Source organism: Berghia stephanieae, chromosome 6 (assembly GCF_034508935.2).
Source record: "Berghia stephanieae isolate SIO BIC M18660-M18661 chromosome 6, UCSD_Bste_1.3, whole genome shotgun sequence".
Classification (NCBI taxonomy): Eukaryota; Metazoa; Mollusca; class Gastropoda; order Nudibranchia; family Aeolidiidae; genus Berghia; species Berghia stephanieae.
The window spans coordinates 21,473,453-21,495,424 of NC_088365.1; the positions used below are offsets into that span (position 1 = coordinate 21,473,453).

Genomic DNA, 21,972 nt, shown 5'->3' on the forward strand with positions numbered 1-21,972 from the left:
CATAGTCTCCAGTTTGCTATGATATGTGTGTGTGTGTGTGTGCGTTTGACATGCTTGTGTATTTCAGTGAACCTTTGTTTACACGCACTACATACTAAAATAGTATAGTCAGTGTTTTTAATTCAGAAAAGTGAGTGGAGCAGGCACTTATGTTGATAACAACAAGAGATAAACTGAGTAGGAAAGTGCCAGAAGACAATAGAGAATGAAAATTTCGCAGCGATGATGGGGGTTTGAACCGCGACCTTACAGGTACGACAACTCCGCCTGGCCGGGGAGAGCGTGACTCTACTGTATGAGCTATCCACGATGGAGAGAATGTGAATAAAAAGCCTTTTCCAAGGACTCAACTTTGCACCACTCAGAGTTAGGATTGAGCCCCCAACACCTTCCAATCCACAGGTGAGTGTCATACTACAAGACCACATAGCCACACAAAGAGACTTGCTACTTATCCCATCGATAAACTTACCGTCAAATAGACTACCCATTTTTAGCATAATTCTATCATTGAAATCTATATTGTTAACTTGATCTTCTTGATAAATAGATGGTTTTCTGAGTTTGACCACAGTCACATAGAAAGGGGCTTTAGTGGTAAACCTCTTAACAGCAGAAAATTTGCAACAGCGTATGTGTGCCTCAGTGTGGTATTTTATCAGGATAAAAAATGACGGCCTTCTGCTGCAGCATCATTAGATAATATCGCCTAGGCATTCCATGAAGGAGAATAGAAAATCCATCAAACAAGATATCTGATGTCAACAGGAATCACCAATGTTGTCCAAGTGAGCAAATTGAGGGTTGATAATCTTGCCCAGGGAAGAAAAAAAAGAAAGTGCCTGAAGAGGGGCTCGAACCCAGGACCTTCTTATCAGGATAAACCAGATGGAAAAAAAATGAGTTTTGACTTGAAAATTCAATGTTCAGTGTTTAGTTCATCACAACATATTAGTCAAGGTAACAATCCGTCATGTGCTACAAAAACCTTACAGATTCTATACAGTTGACTACTAGATACCACAAACTCAATTTTTCAGAACAAAACAAATTCAAACGCTCATCTTAGGATATCTCATTTTCAAGCATCTCTACAAACTCTTTAAGAGTCTCAAATTCTTAGACACCCCCCCCCCCCCCCTCCCCGTTTCAGATTAATTTTAACCATCTTGATCAGTTGTGCACCAGCCTCTAGTTTTAGGTGAACATCTCATCTCCCTATCACTATCTACCCCTTCTCTCTCTCCTTCCCTTGTTCTTTCTCAGTCTCTCCCCCCCCCCCCCCCTTTTTTTTTAAAATAAATTTCAATGTGGTAATTTGACTTCTTTATGTAACTGTCAAATTTTTTTTCTCTCTCTCTAGTCATTATCTGCATGTTTTGTGTGTAACCCTAGGCCAAAGGTCGAAACATTGTATGCTTTGTGTTGTCCCCATTGATGAGTCACATTCACTCACTTTATTTTTCTCTGCACTTGATAGCTGCTGCATTAATAGCTAAAGAAATTGAGTCTTTTCTCTAAGAGAGGTGACATAAAATAATTTCATCACCATAATTGGTTTCTTTACTGTCAGATCCAGGTTCACACCTGAGTTGAGTGCATCTTTTGAGTATAATGTCTTACTGTCCTACACATTTCCAGCTTGATATAATCCAAAGGTATTGCAATGAGTTAAAAAACTAACGATGCGTTTAAGAAATAGAATTATTTTTATTTTTAAATAATACGGTATATAAACACTTTTTTGTTAAATCAATTTATATCTGTTGCTTTGTATTATTTTCCTTGGAAAAAAAAATAAATCAATGAATAACATCATAAATTGCTGGTGTCTGATGGGCCTTAAGGGTTTTACGGCGCTTGCAACACATTCTGATGGCCCTTAAGGGTTTTACGGCGCTTGCAACACATTCTGATGGGCCTTAAGGGTTTTACGGCGCTTGCAACACATTCTGATGGGCCTTGTCCTTGTCGCAACTCATAACTGTGATAATAGCTCATCATCCAAATCTGAAATAAGATATAAAACAAAAAGTGATTAAGCTAAATATATATATATTATTTACAGCAAAACCTGTTAAACCAATTTTTTCTTTAGAAACTATAAACCGCATATAATTGAGAATGTTCTCTTTGTCAACACACTGAAAAGGCGGCTATGTAGTTTTGTGGTATGAAACTCACCACCGGATCAAATGTCGTGGGTTCAAGTCACACTCTGAGCGGCACATAGTTGAGATCTTGGAAAAGGCTCTTTACTCACATTCTCTCATTGTATTCAGGTGTGAAATGAGTATCATGCCGTTAACAGCTTTGTCTCTGTCAGAAAAATTGTAATATCGTCTTAAAGGCATCATGTCTCGTCCTACATGTAAAGTGTTGCTGTTGGCTTGGGACTGTCTGTAAAGCTCTTTGAGCACGTTTAGTGGATATTGAAGTATATAAAATTTAAAGGGCTCATCTCCATTCTATTATGAAACCTAAAAACAATTGCTTCCAATTTTAAGTTTAAACAGCTATCTTTTTTGTAAAAGTCATTTGCAAGTTGTTCCTCATGATAATTTACAACAGCTCAGACTGAACTATTGTAAGGCTCACCAGCTATAAGAATTAACAATGAAGATCAACATTTTAAACTTTATAACAAGACCAACTCAGGGGTGGTAAACTATCACTATCATACTTCTTCCAGAAATTGTCATCTGATTTCTGTCACTTTGTATAAAACAAAAAAGAAAATACAGTCCCTTGATATTCAGACAGATTTAAATGTAATAATTATAAAATTATTTTGAAATCATCAAATTATTTTGATGATCATTCTTAGCAATCAGATTAACTGTATTGAGGTTTCATAACTACTACTAATTTTTTTTTAGTGTTTGTAAATTCTGGTGCATTTAAATTAGAAATTTAGGTGTTCAAAACTCATCAGCCAATATGATAATATTGTGTTATTGTGCTGTATTATCATATTGGCACTTGATATTCTTGATTTATTCTTAGTTTTTTTAAATGACATTCAAGCACTGTTTACGATCAAAACAATGACAATTCACATTGGACAGTGAGAGCGTAACAGGTATACCCTTTGTAAACATGAGAAATATGCATCTTAACGTTGTTGGGACGCGTCCTCTCTCAGGCACTGCTCCGAGCATTGCACTGTTATTATGCATTCACTGTCTCACTACACCCCCTTTTCCCTCCATCTTGAATACCCCAGAATAACGACACTCCTGGATAATGACATAATTTTGCAGTCCCGGGCCATGTCGTTATCCAGGGGTTGCACTGTATGAAAGGACAAGAAGAGAAATTATTTAAAAATCAAGACACAAGGGCTAGATCTAAAGAGATAAATAAAAAATCATAAATGATGGCAGTGAGTCCAGTAATGTGGAGAGGACTTGTTAATCTGTCCCTCCAGGAAATCGTGGCGCTTGCGCCGCAACGCGGCCGCAATTTTTCGCAATTTTGACAATTGCCGCAATTTTTTGCAATTTTCCATGTTCTGGAGTCACATATAATCATATAATGCTAAACAAAGGAAAATACTACTGCCACCGTCACACAAAACTATTAAAGATGCTATTTAATAATAGTTTTATTGCTAACATCAATCTATTATATATATATATTTGTTTTTTTTGTTTGTTTTGTTTTTTGTTTGTTTTTTTAATTTTAATTTTTGTTTTTATTTTTGTTTTGTTTTGGTTTGTTTTTTTTTTTGGTTTTTTTGTTTTTTTTAATTATTATTATGGGTGTTTAATATACTACCATAAACATAGATTCATGAAACTCGGAAATAGAAAGTTTTTCTGGTCGGTCCCCTCGACCTCGTTATTCCAGAGTTCCACTGTATTATTATGATGTATAGATGTACTTGGAAATATAATAATAATAATAATAATAATAATAATAATAATAATAATAATAATAATAATAATAATAATAATAATAATGATATTAATAATACTAAATAATAATAATAATAATAATAATAATAATAATAATAATAATAATAATAATAATAATATTTTTTTTAATTTCTGAGCTTTTCTACCACATAAATGTTAGGAATCCATGCATTTGTGTAAAAGTGTTGTTTTTTGGGTTTTTCTCAAAATCTCTGGTGGCATCCCCTGAATATACCTGGCATAATATTTCTTTTCTGAGTATGAAATGCTGTTTATTGAAAACAATGTCTTAAATTTGCAATTTTTCCTTGCAATTTTTGGAATTTTGGGTGCAATTTTTTGGGTTTTCATTTGCAATTTTCCGCGGGGACAGGTTAATGGCCCATGCTTAACAGTCTTACCATCATCCCAAGTTCCAAAACTTTGTGCTTGTCCAGTGGTCTGTAAGGATGATGATTTTGTCACACCAAGCTGTACCCCTGCAGCTCTGCCACAGTCTTTTCTGACATCAACATTTCCTTCAAAATTAACATCGCTAAGAGTTCTCCGAGTTGTGCTTTTTATATCTGATCCAAATTTTCTATGTTGAACAGAGGATCTGTCATTTTGTGGGAGAGTGTTATGAGCAACTGGAGTAATGCCTTTAGAAATCCCTATTACAGATTCTGACTTCTTTGATCCAGAGGAGTAATCTGTTAAATTTCTAAAATTTAAAAGTTCATTTTTTCCATCACCTGATGAAATGTTTTGCTTTTCTGAGAATACTTCAGCTGATTTCTCTTCGTGATCATAAATTGTCTTCATTGATCCATTTAAGTTTAAGTTTTGGTTTGACACAGGGATAGATTTGTTGAACATCATATTTGAATCATCACACAAAGATAGCAAGTCACTGTCATCATCAAAAAATTCATCGTGTTGCACAGAACTCGGTTTTTCAGAAGATGTAAAAGTTGCTGGAAATGACTTCGCTGACGACAATTTATTGGTAGATTTAGGAGGATATTGCACATGATTAGTGTGACTAAATGAAGACGTACTTTGATAGTTAAATGTTGATGGCTGTTTATGAACTATTTTGTTTCCCATTTGGAATTTCGAGTTGCCCAATGCATGGGTGGATGAAAGATGATTTTGTGGAGTGGGAATTTTAGGCTGAAAAGAGTTTGTGACGTTACTTACTGGATTCCTCTGAGAGGAGGGGGGAGGGCAAGTTGATGGGGAAAAAGTTCTAGGAGATATAGGAGATTTGAATCTGTTGTTGATGGGTGTATTGGCAGTGTTTGTTGTTGGGAATCGGTTACGGAGTGGGAATGATGGGGAATTGTTTGTGACACTTCCAAATAAAGACATTTGAGATGAATTTGACGATCCAAGCCTTGGTCCAGATGTATGTTGTGGTGTTTGTGGATTATTGATGGCTGATGTCAACTCTTTAACCGAATCCTGGATAATCTGAGGCAATGGAAGGATTGTGGTGTCTGACGAACTGGAAAGCACTGTGGGTGACCAGGGTGATTTGTATACCTGGGAGGAGTTTCTACGTTGATTGTAAATGACAACGATGTTGGCAGGAGTGACATTCAGGTAGTGAGTGCGAGGTGTGGGACTGATGACACTGGTCTGAAAAAATTCAAAGGAAGGCAGCAATAATAGGTTAAATCTAGATGACACTGTTGTGATGAAACACAAGTTAAATTCTTTTTGAAAAGTGTATAAGCCTATGATCTTATTTATATAAAAACAAAATGCAATATATGCAATATTATCAAACCGACAAAATAATTTTGAGAGAAAAAAAAAAAAGCCCTCACTATTCATTTTAATAATTTCCTTGTCTACCCACATAAATAATACAAAAAATCAAGGCATTGATTTGATTATTTTAGATGATTAGATTTTTTACCCTTGACCCTTTCATTGAAACCTGTCAAGGGTAAAAAATCTAATCATCTAAAATAATCAAATCAATGCCGTGATTTTTTGTATTATCTATGTCGGTAGACAAGGAAACGATTCAGATGAATAGTGAGGGATTTTTTTTTTGGGGGGGGGGGGGGGGCAAAAAGAGGTCCCATCTAACAAGAGCTTTGCATGTTATTCCAATTAAATACTAATGTTCACGCATATACAGCAATTCAATCTTTAACGTCACACTTCTTTCCCCTTTCCCTCCCATAAGTTGTTATGGCAAGGCACGGTTTCCTCGAACTTTTTTGCAGATCCCGATTAATTCAAGGAAACTGTGCTGGAGTGTAATTCCAAAAACCATGGGTCTGGTGGCTCTGAAGGTAAAACCTGCTGCACTGGACTTAAAATCTAGAAATAATTTGGGAGAAATCTGTACCTGTCTAAGAACAATGACACATCCAGGTTTAATGGCTGTGCTCGGGTCCTTGACGAGATCGTTATGAAGGGCTCCGTTGACTTTACCTTAAAAAATAAAGAACAAATTTATCATTTCATTACATCAGATCTGGTGCCCAATCATTTTTATGAATTATAACCAATGAATTTTTTGTTAAGCTTTCTATTAAGCTTTTTTTTTAGTACCTTGGAGTTTTACATCACTTTAAATCTTTTAATTCAAATCAGCACCAAAAAATTTTTAAATTTTAAAAAGAGAGAGAAAGACAAGAGGACAATCAAAGGTTGTCTTGCTTGAAGCATACTTAGTACATTTATAGAGGTCTACTGCCTTCCAAACTGCTTTGTTCACAATCTGCATACTTAAAGCTAAATTTTGAACCAAACATGTAAAATTGCTTGCATATTTCAAAATTGGTAAAAAATGGCTTCAAAAAGGAAACTCTCAGAGCACCTCTCTGTTTTTTGCATAAAATATATTGTATATTATACAAAGAACGTAAGTAGATGCAAAGTCGATCATTTGAGACCACATTAAAGCTATATCCAGATACAGTTACAGGATCCACACCAAAAGTAACACTCAATCCATTACAATATAGTGATCAATTAAAAGTGACATAAAAAGGTGAGCACACACATATTGTACACACTTGAAACATATGGACCGAAACAACAAAGCAAGTCTGTGCCCCCTTTTCCCTATTATTTACACTTAAATAAAGAACGACTGATAATTTTTAAAAACAACAACAACAAAAAAACACTTTTTCTGCCTATGTTTTTTCTTTATATAAGTGTTCTATTGTTTGCCACAAGATGATTTACGAGAGATAACATATCATCTCCCAAAGTTAAGATGCAGCAGCATCCATCTCTAGACAAAATCAGATCGCAACATGGAAGGGACAGAAACATTTAACCTTCAACCCCAAAAGGAGAAGTCAAGGATGTCCTCCTTCAACCATTGCTATATTACAGATAACAAAAGTAATAACATTAAAAAAAGAAATATCAATTATACCTTCCACCACAGCATCATAAGATACCGTCACCTAGGCATTACATAAAGGAACATAGATAATCCATGTTGTCCAAAGTGAACAAATTGGGAGTTAATAATCTTGCCAAAGGAAAAAAAAAACAAAAGTACATGAAATTGGACACGAACCCGGTATCTTCTGGATCACAGTGCAATGGCTTAACTTGGCCAATTCCCCCCCCCCCCCCCCCCAAGTTACCAACATAAATAAACTAACAGTAAGTAAAGGAGTGATAATGAGAAAAATATGATCAGCAGGTGATGTGATATGCGGCTATGTGGTCTAGTGGTATGACACTCGCTTTCGGATCGGAAGGTCCTGGGTTCTAGCCTCATGCTCGGCACATAGTTGAGTCCCTGGAAAAGACTCTTTACTCACATTCTCTCACCATACTCAGGTGTAAAATGAGTACCTGGCCGTTAACAGCATTGTCTTTGTCCAAAAAATTGTAATATCGCCTAATAGGCGTTATGTCCCGTCCTACATGTTAAATGTTGCTTTGACCAGGGATGCCTTGTAAAGCGCTTTGAGCACATTTAGTGGATATTGCGCTATATAAAAGCTCAATTATTTATTTATTTATATATGTCATACCAACCTGAGGGATCTCTGAGCACAGCAGTTCCATCGCAGCCATGGAAATCAACAGACTCAATAAAGGCCAGAACCAGGGGTATTTTACCCTTAGGCAACTCTCGCTTGCTTGCCTATAATTAGACATATAAACATAGACTTATAAGAAATGATTGCTTCAACTCAGATCTTTACCAATCATTAACTCACTCAGTCCTAGACATTTTTGCTACTTTTCAAAATTGGAAAAAAAATGTTTTAAAAATGAGCATGTGCATATTTATTTTTATTCATCTATCATTAACATGTAAAAATGAAAAACATTAGCTTTGATACTATGCCTATAATTTGTATCATAAAAATGTAATAAATAGGCATGGGGTACAAGTAACCCCGGGTATACTACGGATATAGTCGGTGTTAGGGTTGAGTGAGTTAACACCATTTTAGGAGAAGATTATTGACCAATGTCTATCCACGTGTCTGGAATGAATCTTTGGCTCTTTGGCACACAATATGCCTTGCCTATTTCAGTAAAGCATGTCAATGTCAGAACATTTCCAATGTAATTAAGTTACAATATTTCTTACAGACGCAAGTGACATAGAGGATATAAAACAAAGCATAGCAATAGCAAAAAACGTGTTCCATAAAATGGGACCAGTTGTGTCAAACAACAACCTAAACTTGAAGACCAGAATGAAAGTAGTAGAAGCATATTTTATAACTACCCTTTTATACGGTTGTGAAACGTGGACGCTTGACAAAGAATGTACGAGGAGGTTAGAGGCATTTGAGATGTGGGTGTATAGAAGAATGTTGAGGGTATCATGGACAGACAGGTGTACGAACGAGGAAGTGAGAAAGGAAAGAATACTGATCGATAACATCAGAAAGAGTCCGTTACGCTTCCTTGGACATGTGTGGAGAAGAGACCCAATAGAAAAGTTAGTAACATATGGGATGATCGAAGGAAAGAGAGCTAGAGGAAGACAAAGAATGACTTATCTAAATAACCTAAGAATGGCCAAATGTGACTTTAAAAGCAACACAGATTTCATGCGCACCGCAGAGGATCGTGATTCGTGGAGACAGCTGACCGGCAACGTGCTCAAGAGCACAAGCCACGATGGATGATGATGATGATTTCTTACAGAATTAAATAACTGCTTCTATATGACAGCAGTCACTTTCAGCCATCCCATACCACGTCATAGACAAAGACATATACTATGGTTCCAAAACCTAACTACCCACTAAATTAGCTTAAAAAGGTCAAAGTAAATTTTTCAAACATTTCAGCAACCATTAACAAAAGTCAGGAGTAGAAGAAAAGCATTTCTGTGGAAACAAGGACAAAAAAAAACTGTCATGTATCAATTTCCCTCTATTTGATATTACCTTCAGTAGCATTGCTTTAATGGCAAATTTTTTCAGAACAGATTTTGCATCTGGTCCAATATCTGATAGCAAAAACTGCCACAGGTTTGATGTAAATGGATCACAAGTGGAAGATGGTTGAGGTGAGGAGGAGGGAAATGCCTAAAATAGAAATTAAAATAAAATATTGAAACCGATAAAATGGAGAGAAAAGAAAAAGTTGGCAGGGGGCTGGATGGTGGAAAAGTGATAAAAACAAATTGTAAAGTATCTGCCAAAAGTGGCAATTCTGTCTAATGTGTTACTTGTTACCAGTCAAATAACCTTAATAATAATAATAATAATAATAATAATAATAATAATAATAATAATAATAATAATAATAATAATAATAATAATAATAATAATAAAATAATAATAATAATAATAAAATATAATAATAATAATAATAATAATAACAATAATAATAACAATAATAATAATAATAACAATAATAATAATAATAATAATAATAATAATAATAAAATAATAATAATAATATATACTTTATTCATCAAAAAAAATGGAAATTCATTTACAGACGTGGCATGCATAAAAATGTATAAACACAAAGTTGAAAATCTATGGTGACAATGTATACATATATATATGCAAATGTGCAAAAATGTAAAAATATACAACCAAGAACCTTATACATTAATTTAATAAACTACCAAAGACTCCAGAGAAGAATAATTACTTGAATAGAAGTAGAAGATAGTGCTTAACATTTACGGATATTTCAAAATACCTTCAGCTCATGAGTCTTTCCTTTGAGAATTGTGAATAAGGATAACTAGGAGAACAATGTTTATACTGTGCAACATGGACAGAGTCATTGGCAATCAATTGATGGGTTTTATTGAATTAGTAATTAGTAAAGTAATTAGCAGCCATTAGTAATATAAACTGAAATAAAAAATCATCTTTAAAGGAATTTTTACACATGATATGTTGGTGGCAGCGGCACTGTCTCTTCAAACATCAAAAGTCTTATTATTATGTGACGAGAATTACCTCATTGTTTGCAGGATCTTTCACCGCTACAGGACTGTCAGACTGTAACTTGTTTAAATCGCCAGGAATCTAAGGTTGATGAAAAACAGTTTTAGTTCAATTCCATTAAAAGTTATTAATCTTATACGAGGTACATTCAGTTAAATTCAAGATCAAGTTCATGCATTTATCAAAGTATTGATTGATAAGATGTGAGAACACATTTTTTCGAAGCCATACTCTAAATGCCCTGTAGTGAAACTATTGTAAGAGATTTATTTTTTTATAAATAGAAGCAGAAAACAAAATACACAGAATTGCTTGATCCCAAAGGTATGTCACGATTATAATAGGCAACCTTTGTCTTTTAATATCATTCAAAATTTTAGCACCACTTTTATCACTCATGACAGTATGATCAAAAACATTATTTCTAACATAAACAAGTTAATGACACAGATCTTTTCACTTCATAACTAAATTTTACAGTGACATCTCATCCAAGTTCAGTATGCAATCTAATTATTTAATAATCAAAACAAAAAGGTAAAATATTTCATTTCCCGAAAGAAAACACAGCAGTCAATGAAAATGCAGAGATCCCACTGTGATGTAAAATAACAATCAAAGAAAAACCAAGATTATTGTCCAATATTATCCTGTGAATCGTCATTGATCAGAATTGTGATGTCAACCGTCAAGCCTAGTCCCTTGCCTTCCCATCATATCTCGGTACTGATATCAGTAATGGGAATTCCCAATATCAATATTCTTGGCTTTCAACAAATAGGCAAACGAGAAACGCTCCCCACATCACCCACTTTCTGTCCTCGCAAGCTGCCAGGCCAATCCCAGTCTGGAACAGAGACTGACTGTCATAAATGGGACAGATCTCTAACCCCAACCCCCCCCCCAAAAAAAAGTAAATAAAATGAAAGAATAAAAACCCCTCCAAAAATGATGCTCAGTTTATAAATAACAAAAAAAAAAAAATTGAGCTTTATACAGCGCAATATCCATTAATTGTGCTAAAAAGCGCTTTACAAGGGGTCCCTGGTCAACAGCAACATTTAACATGTAGGACGGGACATGCCGCCTGTTAGGCGATATTACAATTTTTCAGACAAAGACAACGCTGTTAACAGCCAGGTACTCATTTTACACCTGAGTACGGTGACAGAAAGTGAGTAAAGAGCTTTTCCAAGGACTCGACTATGCGCCGAGCGTGAAGCTCGAACCCAGGACCTTCCGATCCGAAAGCGAGTGTCATACCATTAGACCACAAAGCTGCTCCAGTCTCGATATTATGAGAATGGTCAATGCCACTACTACTGGTACTCAGTCTCGATACCACTCGACAAAAGTTAATTTTTAGAAGACACCATTGCAATGTGGAGTCAGGTGAGGATAGTGGACCATTGGGACCAGTTTCCAACCATGCCACTATAGTAGCTATCAAGATCCTCCACTGTTTTTTCACAACAACTTCATGAAGGCGCTTCCTTATTTGAGGTCCTTGCCAGTGCAGAGGAAAGAGTCCATAAAATTATTCTTGGCCTTCTAAATATTGAACTATTAAAGTCATATGAAGTGAACAAGCATAAATTTCTAAATCAGCCCTTTTAAAGATTGACTTCCCTTGTTATTTTCTGGCATTTTCTCATTTGTTTCCCTTTCATTTTTTTTTTGTTGGAATAACTGATATATTGACATCGTGCTTATAACGACAATTTACCACGGTCCCGACGATATCAATATATCCATTCTCGACACTATATGTGTCCTATTGACAGTGCTTTAAGAATCTCTATTTACCACAAGCACTCCAAAGTATGACATCACTCATATTATCATTGTCTAAATGATTGGACAATCTGGAGGGAAATGTGTAAACTGCACTTGCCTTTGTCATGCAGCACTAAATACAATAGTTCATTAACAGCCTATCAGAAGTGAAGCTCGTTGTTATGAAAATTGTTTACAAAAATATCAAACGAACCAAACAAAAGAAGAAAAATGAAAATGAAAAGGAGAAAATCCTTTTCAACCCTGCAACAAAACACACACAAAAAAAAAGTAAAGGAAAAGGAAAGAAAGAAAAAAATATTTTTAAAAAACAACAACATACCACTCAACGACACTCACAACAACATGCCAATAGTAAACGACACATCAACATGTCAACAAAACATAATGACAACACCTGATCATTTTGATGGGACGCAGGACTTAAGCAAACATAATGAGAACGTGGATTGTGAAAATAAGACAATAACAACAAAGGGGAGAAGAAGGGTCAATATGAGGCCAAATGAAATAAAAAGAATCAATTACCAAATCAACTCAAATCATAAAACGCTTAATATAGCAAACAAGCAAACTAACAGTGACCGTAATGGTGAACCGAGAAACATGTTTAGAACTATGACCATAAACTTTCAAAAGCTCATACCAAAATTACCACTCAACAACTACAAGGCGAAGAAAACGATTCCAACACTATGGCCGAAATCAATGTGACAGTAGAGGGCGTTTCCAAACTCCTCGCCACTCTAAATCCAAAGAAAGCATGTGGCCCAGACAAAATACCATCCCGTCTCTTAAAGATATTGAGTAACGAATTTGCACCTGCCCTCACACATTTGTTCAAACTCTCTCTTGAAACGGGAGACATACCAATTGTTTGGAAGCACGCTCTTGTCCAACCCATCTACAAGAAAGGTGATAGAAGCAGGGCTCAAAACTACCGTCCAATTTCATTAACTTGCATTTGCTGCAAACTGTTGGAGCATATAGTGAGATCCTCAATAACTGAATATCTCGAAACTAACAGTATTTTTTGTGATGAACAGCACGGATTTAGGAAGCACCACTCATGTCAAACTCAACTTCTATCATTAACACATGATCTGTCAGCTGCTATTGATAAAGGTGGTCAAATGGATCTAGTACTACTGGACTTTGCCAAGGCCTTCGACAAGGTTCCTCACCATCGGTTAATCCAGAAATTGTATGACGTTGGTATCAGGAACAAAACCTTACAATGGATTGCAACTTTTCTGGACAATCGCACCCAACAAGTTCTTGTCGACGGCGAGACTTCCACTATCGGGATGGTGATATCGGGCGTACCTCAGGGCTCAGTCCTTGGGCCCGTCCTATTTTTAGTGTACATAAATGATCTTCCACTAGGTATAAGGTCAAAAGTGCTCCTCTTTGCTGACGACACAGCATTATATAATCAGATAAGAACAACAGACGACTGCAAAACACTAAATGACGATCTAGCTAAATTACAAGAATGGGAAACAATAAATCAAATGGAATTTAACCTATCAAAGTGCAATGTTCTAACCATCACAAATAAGAAAACACCTATTACATTTGAATACCAACTTCATGGTCAAAACCTGGAACATGTAAAGACAGCAAAATACCTTGGCATTGAGTTTGCTAAAAACCTCAAATGGAATGACCACATATGTCACCTGGCTTCAAAGGCAAATCAAACAAGCGCTTACATCACCCGCAATTTAAAAAGATGCCCAATCACAACTCAAACCCTTGCTTTTAAAACTATTGTTAGACCAATTTTGGAGTATGGCAGCTCAATTTGGGACCCATATACAAAGAAAAACATCGACACCTTAGAAAACATCCAAAGAAAAACAGCAAGACGCATCACAAACACATTCGATCCTTTCTCAAGTGCATCTGAAATATCACAACGGATTGGCCTTGAACCTCTGGAAAAGAGAAGAAAGATAGATAAACTTAAATTGTTCCACAAGATCTACTACAAAAATTCGTGCCTTAAACTTCCAAACGACATCAAAGATATCGGCACAAGAAATACGAGGGGACACACAGCAAGAGTAACCATCCCAACATCAAAAACAGACGCCCACATGCATTCGTTTTTCCCTTCCACTGCCCGAATATGGAATAGCCTCCCAGCTGAAGTGGCTGAAAACGGTTGCCAACATGCCTTCACGCGATTGCTAGAGTTCACAACGTGACTTTTTAATCTATGTTTTTTTTTTTTGTTTTTTTTTTTTTTTAAAGCAAGTTTAAAATGTAAATCACTGTGGAGTGATCCTCGACAATATTGGAGGTTTCCACAAGACGAAGAAGAAGAACAACAACAACAAAAACCCCAACAGATTCCCCCTGTACTTTATCAACCGAACTTACTGAGTCTGGTAAAATTCCAGCAGGTCCTGGAAACTTCCGTTTAGAGCCTGGCTTATGGGTGCCTGGAAGTAGAGTTAAATAGATGCATAATCAAGCTGTCTTTAGAAAAATTTGCAAAAAGTGTTATCACTATCTCATAAAAATAAAATAAAAAATTAATATACAGTATATATATAAAGTGGCCGAGTGGTTAAGGCATTGCACTGTGACCCGAATGACCGGGGTTCGCGCCCCGCTTCAGGCACTTTCGTTTTTTTCCTTGAGCAAGATTATTAACCCCCAATTTGCTCACTTGCACAACATGGGTGATTCCTGTTGACATCAGACATCTTGTTTGATGAGTTATCTATATTTCTTCGTGGAATGCCAAGGTGACGATACCTTATGATATCGTGGCACAAAAGGCATAATATATATATATATATATATATATATATATATTTAAAATAAAAATAACAATTTACATAAAATAATAATAATACATGACATTTATAACGCGCATTTTCATCACTGGGTGATGCTCAATGCGCGAAACAATAATACAGTGACATTATTATACAAATGAAACAATATACAAACTACATCAACATAATATTATCATTATACAACAATGTAATAACTAAACATAAATTCATTAATACAAGATATGTTATAATACATCCACATGCTATGTCAAATACGGAAATAATATAAAATAATGATATAATAACATAAACTAAATTAACATTCATATTGGGGTCAAATTACAAAGATGCATTAATCAAGATGTGTTTTAACAAAGAGATGGTGTTTTAACTTTGATTTAAATATTGATAAGGACTGCGCTTCTCTTATTCTTTTAGGAAGAGAGTTCCAGATGGAAGGTCCGACGTGACTGAACGATCTGCCGCCGTAAAATTTATATTTATATTTATTTGTAACAATTAATTTTGTAGAATCTAGTGCAGAACGTAGACTCCTCGTTGGCTTATACGTTTCTAAAAATTCAGTAATATACAATCGGGGTGCTTGATCATTAAGGCACTTATAGCACAATACTGCTAGTTTGAATTCGATTCTCACTTTAACTGGTAACCAATGCAGCTCATACAAAAGTGGCAACGAGTAGGATGTTATCTTCTTTCTTAAAATCAATTTAGCAGCCGCATTCTGGATACTTTGAAGGCGTGATATTTTATCGTTGCTTACATTCGAGATTAACGAATTACAGTAATCTATTTTAGATAGTATGAAAGATGTTATTAGTTTGCATGTTACTTCTCTTGTTAGGAAAGGTCTAACTGAAGCAATTCTTTTTAATCCTATTGTCAAACTTCTACATAGAGAATCAAACTGTGCCTGCATAGTCATATGTTGATCTAGCATTACCCCGAGTTTTTCACACACGTTGAGAGGTTAATTGTGCACCCATTTATATTTAGAGTAAACTTCAGAAAATCATCTTTCAAAACACTTTTTCTACCACACACCATCACCTCTGTCTTTTCATTATTCAGCTTTAACTTGTTAATTTCCATCCAGCATTTAACATCTCTAATACAGTCTTCAACACGGGTAATCAATGATGGGATATTACTAGGGATATCGCTTACATAGATCTGAGTGTCATCAGCATAGAAATGATACATTAATTTATTTTTAACAAAAATATCCGAAAGAGGTTGAGTATAAAGAGTAAAAATAACAGGACCAAGGACAGACCCCTGCGGAACGCCGGAATTTAGAGGAAATGTTTCTGATACTGCGCCATCGATCAGAACCGACTGAGATCTTGATGTTAGGTATGATTTAAACCAACTAAGCGCAGTGTCTCTTATTCCAAAAGTAATTTCTAATCGTTTAATAAGTATCTCGTGATCAATGGTGTCAAATGCAGCCGAAAGGTCCAACATAGTCAATAAACAGACATGATTTTTGTCAATACTATTAAGAATATCAGTGCATACTTTTAAAAGGGCAGTTTCAGTGCTATGATGTGATTTATAGGCAGATTGGAAATTTTCACTTAAATTATTTAGATGGATATGATACAAAAGTCTTTTTAACACAATGCGTTCAAGCACTTTGGATAGATATGGAAGGTTGGAGACAGGTCTGTAATTTTTCAGTTCGTTTACATTTAGATCGGACTTCTTTAATAGTGGTTTAACAATGGCACATTTAAACGAGTCGGGGACACTACCTGAGACCGACGAATTATTTATAAGTTCAGTTATTGTTGGTAACAGTTCTTCAATACAAGCCTTAAGAATACTAGTTGGGATGGGGTCTACTAAGTCACAATATTTTGATGGGCTATCTAAAATGGCTGACTTCACTTCATCCTCAGTGGCTGGATCGAAAACATGTAGTGGCGTTCCATGGAATGGTCCAAAGCTCGGTGACGATGATGATGATGTTTTGTCTAAGTTTTCCCTAATGGATTTTATCTTGCCGTGGAAATAGTTGGCAAAATTTTGAGCTAGTTCGGTGTTATTTCTAGACGCTGGAAGGGGTGTGGATTTCTTACTGCCAAGAAGGTCGTTTGCGGTGGAAAACAGTTCTTTGCAAGATGTAATGCTTTGAAATTTTTCGTTGTAGTGGGCCTTTTTTGCGCATGTGATGGCGTTATAAAGAGCCGACTTAGCTGCTTTGTATATATCCTTAAATACCGTTAGGCCACTCTTTCGCCATTTCCTTTCAGCCTGTCTCTTTTTTCTCTTTAATTCCTTTATCTCGGAATTGAACCATCGCGAGTGTGGTCGATTCGATACGACCCGACGTTGTGGCGGTGCCTCACGGTCAATAATAGATCGCAATACTTTGTTGAAGTCGTTTATATTTTTAACCTCATTTATGACGTCACGAATGCTATCTTGTAAACCACTGATATCAATTTGTCTATAATTCCTTGTTGTTATGTTTCGTTTCGGGAGATCAACTTTCTTTAATGCGATATCCACAAATAAAACTTTGTGATCGGATATCGCTAGGTCAACAACTTCGATCTTTCTTATTCTATTACTTGACACAGGGGAGATGACCCAATCAATGATGTTGCCGGCCTGGTGTGTTGTCTCGGTGATGTGCTGGTGTAAATCGTTGTCGTGTAGGATTTCTTGATTTTGGTGACTGTCGGAGAAGTGGAATTAAAATGTATGTTGAAATCTCCAATAAAAATATATGGTGAACTTTTAAGGTTGAAGTCTAAGATATCATTTTGAAATTCCGCTACAAACTTAGTATTGGATGTATTCGGCGGTCGATAGATAGTAATGATGGAGAAAGTGGCAGAGTCGGATTGGAAGGAAAGGCATGCAGATTCGTAGTTTTCTCTTGTAAGAGGAGTGAAAGTGGTGTTGGTGATAGCAAGACTATAAATAAAGGCAATACCACCCCTTTTCTCCCAGGTCGTGGTAGCGATTTCCAGGTATGCGTATTGGGACAGGCGGTGGTAATGTAGTGGTCATCCTGTTTATCCTGAAGCCAGGTTTCCGTAATGCACAATATATCAATATGACGATCTATAATTAGGTCATGGATCTCGTGACATTTGTTTTTTATGGATCTTGCGTTTATGTGGACGAGACAGAGGGGTGGCCTGTTGTTGATGATGGTTAAAAGATTGCGCGGTCTTTTTGACGCTTTTTTAAATTTCGCTGTATGTCTACGTGCGTTTGAGTAAACAGGAATGTTATAAGACGGGCTGAGTTCTTTTTTAGTGATTTCGGTTAGTGGTGGTGATGGTGATGATGATGATGGTAGCGACATAGGTGAGGGAATAGTGGTAAGAGGGCGGCTTGTTGTTGAGTTGGTCCTGTTGGTACCGTTGGCGGTGATGGTGTGGATGGTAGTGGTGGTGGTGGTGGTGTGTGTGTCGATACATGGTGTGGATAGCATTGGTGATGGTAGTGACGACGGGAGTGGTTGACTTGGTGAATGGGATTTCTTCTTCTTCTTACCTCCCCTGGTTCCCCTCTTGTATTTCTTCACAAAATTATCACAAGCACATTTTGGGTTTCTGGTACCTAGCTTTGAAATGTGTGTGATTAGTGCATTAGAAATAATGGTCTTATGGTGCAATATTGTATCAATGCACAGTAACTGAGCTTTGGTGTATTTTATAAAACAGTTTGTATTCATAGGGTGTTGGAGAAATAGCGATCCGTGTAGCGGATGTGGTTTTTCTAGGCGAGGGTTGGTGAGTTGCTGTCAGTTTGAATGATATCACGCGGCGTCATTGTTATGGATACTCGTATGATGAGGTGGTTGGGGGAGGGGGGGGGTGTGCAAGTTTGGTTATCACAATAAATCTGGATACGTTTAAATAGCTAACACGATGTTATCCACAATGAAAAAGAATTTATATTATTATAACTTCCAAAATCAAGTCCAAAATTTCGTAGAAATATTTTCAATCAATGCAGCAACATATCACATAACTGTACACTAATTTATAGAACTGAAGTCACATTATAAACAACACAAAAAGAACAATTTTACAGAGCAGGAGTAAATGCAGCCTGTCGGCGCAGAACAGACCAGAGATTCATCAATGGTATCACAATCCAAAGCAGCAAGTCGAGAGCTATTCAGTGGTGTAGATTTCAGAACTTCAACAAAAATTATCATTTCTTAACTTAATCCCTCTGCATTTCTTATATACGAAAGAAAAGAAAAAAAAAAATCCATAATCATCCTACATTTACAATGCATAGAAATTAAAAAAAAAAAAACAAGATAAAAACAATATATTGTCAAGGAAAACAGAGCAGACTTACTAGATGTTTGTATAGCAGCCAAATGCTTACTAAAATCTGCTGATTCAAATTGATCTTCTTTTGATAGACGTCTGCTACAGGACAAATCACTACTTTCTGATTTTGAAGATGAAAGTATGGTACTACGATCCAATTTCCTGTTCTTGGTTATAACATTATGTATTTGAGCAAGCTGTGACCGGTCTCCTGGCAACATTCCACCAGTTACATTACTGCTGCTCTGTACTGAAGTTAAGGTGTGAAAATCATCTGACAAAGATTTCTTGGAAAGGCCAGATGTCATGTTCTTTGAACCAGTAGGAAAGTGGACATCATCCTCAATACTGACTAGACAAGGAAGCTTTGATTGCCCTTTAAACTCATCATGACCATCTAATGGCAATTTCTGTTGATAACATGAAAAAAAAAATAGATAGATTTCAAGTCCATGTTCAAATTTACAATGAAAAATATTATTAAGGTTTAGGTTAAAAGAGGCAACAATAGAAAATAATTAAAGGTTGGTTGTGAAAGGGACACTCATCACCTTAATGAAGAATTATAGTCAGATTTTTTATTAATGGCGCATGTTTTTTCTGGTTTTTCTCAGCTGTCCCTCAATCAAAAGTAAAAATTTGTGTCAACATTTTAATCAATTTGTCTTAACTGAAAATAGAGTTTGGACCGTGTTGATGCCAAATCAAAAAAGTTTTGTTCTTTAAGACCTATAAAAAAACTACTTTAAAACCGCTGTCATAAAATTCGAGATTTTACTCTGTAAAAAATGTAAACAAGTTACGCACCACAAAGTAAAAGGAAATTAACAACTTGAATTAAAACACTTAATATGGACAGTCTTCATCTATAAAAGTAAGCCAAATGTCAATATAAAACTGTTCCAAACTTTGCCTAAGAGATAAAGATATGAAATGGTCAAGATATCGGAAACGTACCCATTGTTAACGGAACTTTAACCATTCTCAAATTAACAAATTGACACAAATGATCGTTAAAATTAAATAAATACATAAATAATTAAATAAATAAATAATAAATTAGATCCACTCAATTAGAGTAGAGCCATTCTTCCTGTGATTAAATAAATACAGGATTCATATTCATAGTTAATAAAATTGTCAAACATACATCATCCATAATCTTCCCTCCACCTTTCACTTTTATATTCTCTCTATCTTTTCCTGGGTAATACTGGTTCAGTGCGGTCCCCAGTCCTTTGTTTACAGTGCGGCCGTATTGGATGGCCAGATGTTCCAGGCCAGATTTTAAATTTTTAATTGCCAAAAAAATGAACCATAACTAAACCGTATATAATTTAGATTTTCTTAGCTTACCTTACGGAGCAGGATACCACTGCTGAATATGGTCAATGATGATAAGTGTTAGTAATAAATTAAAGGGGGGGGGGGGGGAACCAACCAACCATGATTGTAAACAATTACAACCTGGCAAATGGAATCCAATATGGCCGCACTGTAAACAAAGGACTGGGGACCGAAAGGACTGGGGACCGCACTGGTTCAGTATTACCTTTTCCTGGAACATCTAATTAAACTTTTGTATAGACTAGTACTAGTTATTATTGTATTGGGTGTTACTATTGTCTCGATTTACTTGTTACTATTACAATACAGTCAATTATTAATATTTATAAAGGACCAAGGCTATTCTTAATCACCCCGAGATTAAATCTGAGCCGTTTGAGTTTGTCACAGTTTGTGGTGTATGAATGGCACAGCTGGTACTGGTAGCGATAGCCATATCGCGCATACTAGGCTCAAATACAGACCATTGAGCTTATCATTTGGACTCGAACCCACAAGCACAAAACCCCGCCACACCAGGAGATCTGGGTTGTTTGTTGTTTTGTTTTGTTTTCTATCTCTCTAACTCTAACTCTAAATAACTAAATAAACATGGAAACGCAGGAAAGTTAATTTTTTAAGTTAAAATTTCAGCAATGTTTTCTATTTTTTTTTTTAACTTGCTTACTTACCTCCCAGAAACCGTCCTCATCATCAATCTCAAACATTGTATCATTCGAGAGAAATTCTCTTTTTAAAGTTAAAGTATCAGGTCGATATCAATCACAATCAGTACCAGTACCGGTGCCAGCAGAACGAAGGCGAAGGTAAAGGTCAAGAAGGGTCGTTGAGTTTAAGCGATTTTTCACTAAACTTAGACTAGACGTCTAGGTATCTAGAAACTAGAACCTAGATATCTAAAACTGAACTGTACTACAGAGCGACACCTGATCATCTTACTCTAATTTTTACTCCCTAGCCTTATCTAAATGAGAATGAATGAGAGCCTTGACTTGCAAACTGGCCTACGGAAAAGATATCTTTTATCAAGGCTCGGATTTTAAGAATTTATGTACTTTTACACTTGTGCATTAATTAATAAAACAGATAGGTGCTATATTATAAAAACATTTATCTAGATCTAGCTAGATCAAGATACATATATCTAGACCTCTCTTGTCTCTAGACTCTCGACAATCGGAGCCTGTAGCTCTTGTTTTGTTTTAGTTTTGTTTGTATGGGGCGGTCGGAGGTGACGTCAAATTAAGAACACCGTTCATATGTACGTTACGTATTACCCGACATAAAAAATTCCTTTAACTTGTCAATATTAGCTGCAAACAAAGAAAAGTATTTTAAAACATTTTTCTTATGATTTTCTAACAAATAAATATTTTTG

At 35.8% G+C, this 21,972-nt stretch overlaps 1 protein-coding gene across 3 annotated transcripts; it reads right to left on the reverse strand.

Annotated features, from left to right (window-relative positions):
- Positions 1-1,690: 1,690 nt before the first annotated feature.
- Positions 1,691-21,827, reverse strand: LOC144974664 (uncharacterized). Of its 3 annotated transcripts, XM_078917750.1 has the most exons (10): positions 21,266-21,827; positions 19,273-19,657; positions 14,513-14,574; positions 10,340-10,408; positions 9,305-9,445; positions 7,929-8,037; positions 6,268-6,353; positions 4,322-5,543; positions 3,089-3,294; positions 1,691-2,010 (listed from the first exon to the last, which is right to left on the reverse strand). In XM_078917750.1, the coding sequence occupies exons 1-9, from the start codon at positions 21,299-21,301 to the stop codon at positions 3,191-3,193; spliced, it is 2,214 nt and encodes a 737-aa protein (XP_078773876.1). In that variant the 5' UTR covers positions 21,302-21,827; the 3' UTR covers positions 1,691-2,010; positions 3,089-3,190. The 3 variants fall into 3 exon arrangements, with proteins under 3 accessions (XP_078773876.1, XP_078773877.1, XP_078773878.1); XM_078917751.1 differs by lacking the exon at positions 3,089-3,294 and having other exon boundaries at positions 21,266-21,812; XM_078917752.1 differs by lacking the exon at positions 9,305-9,445 and having other exon boundaries at positions 1,872-2,010; positions 21,266-21,441.
- Positions 21,828-21,972: the final 145 nt, after the last annotated feature.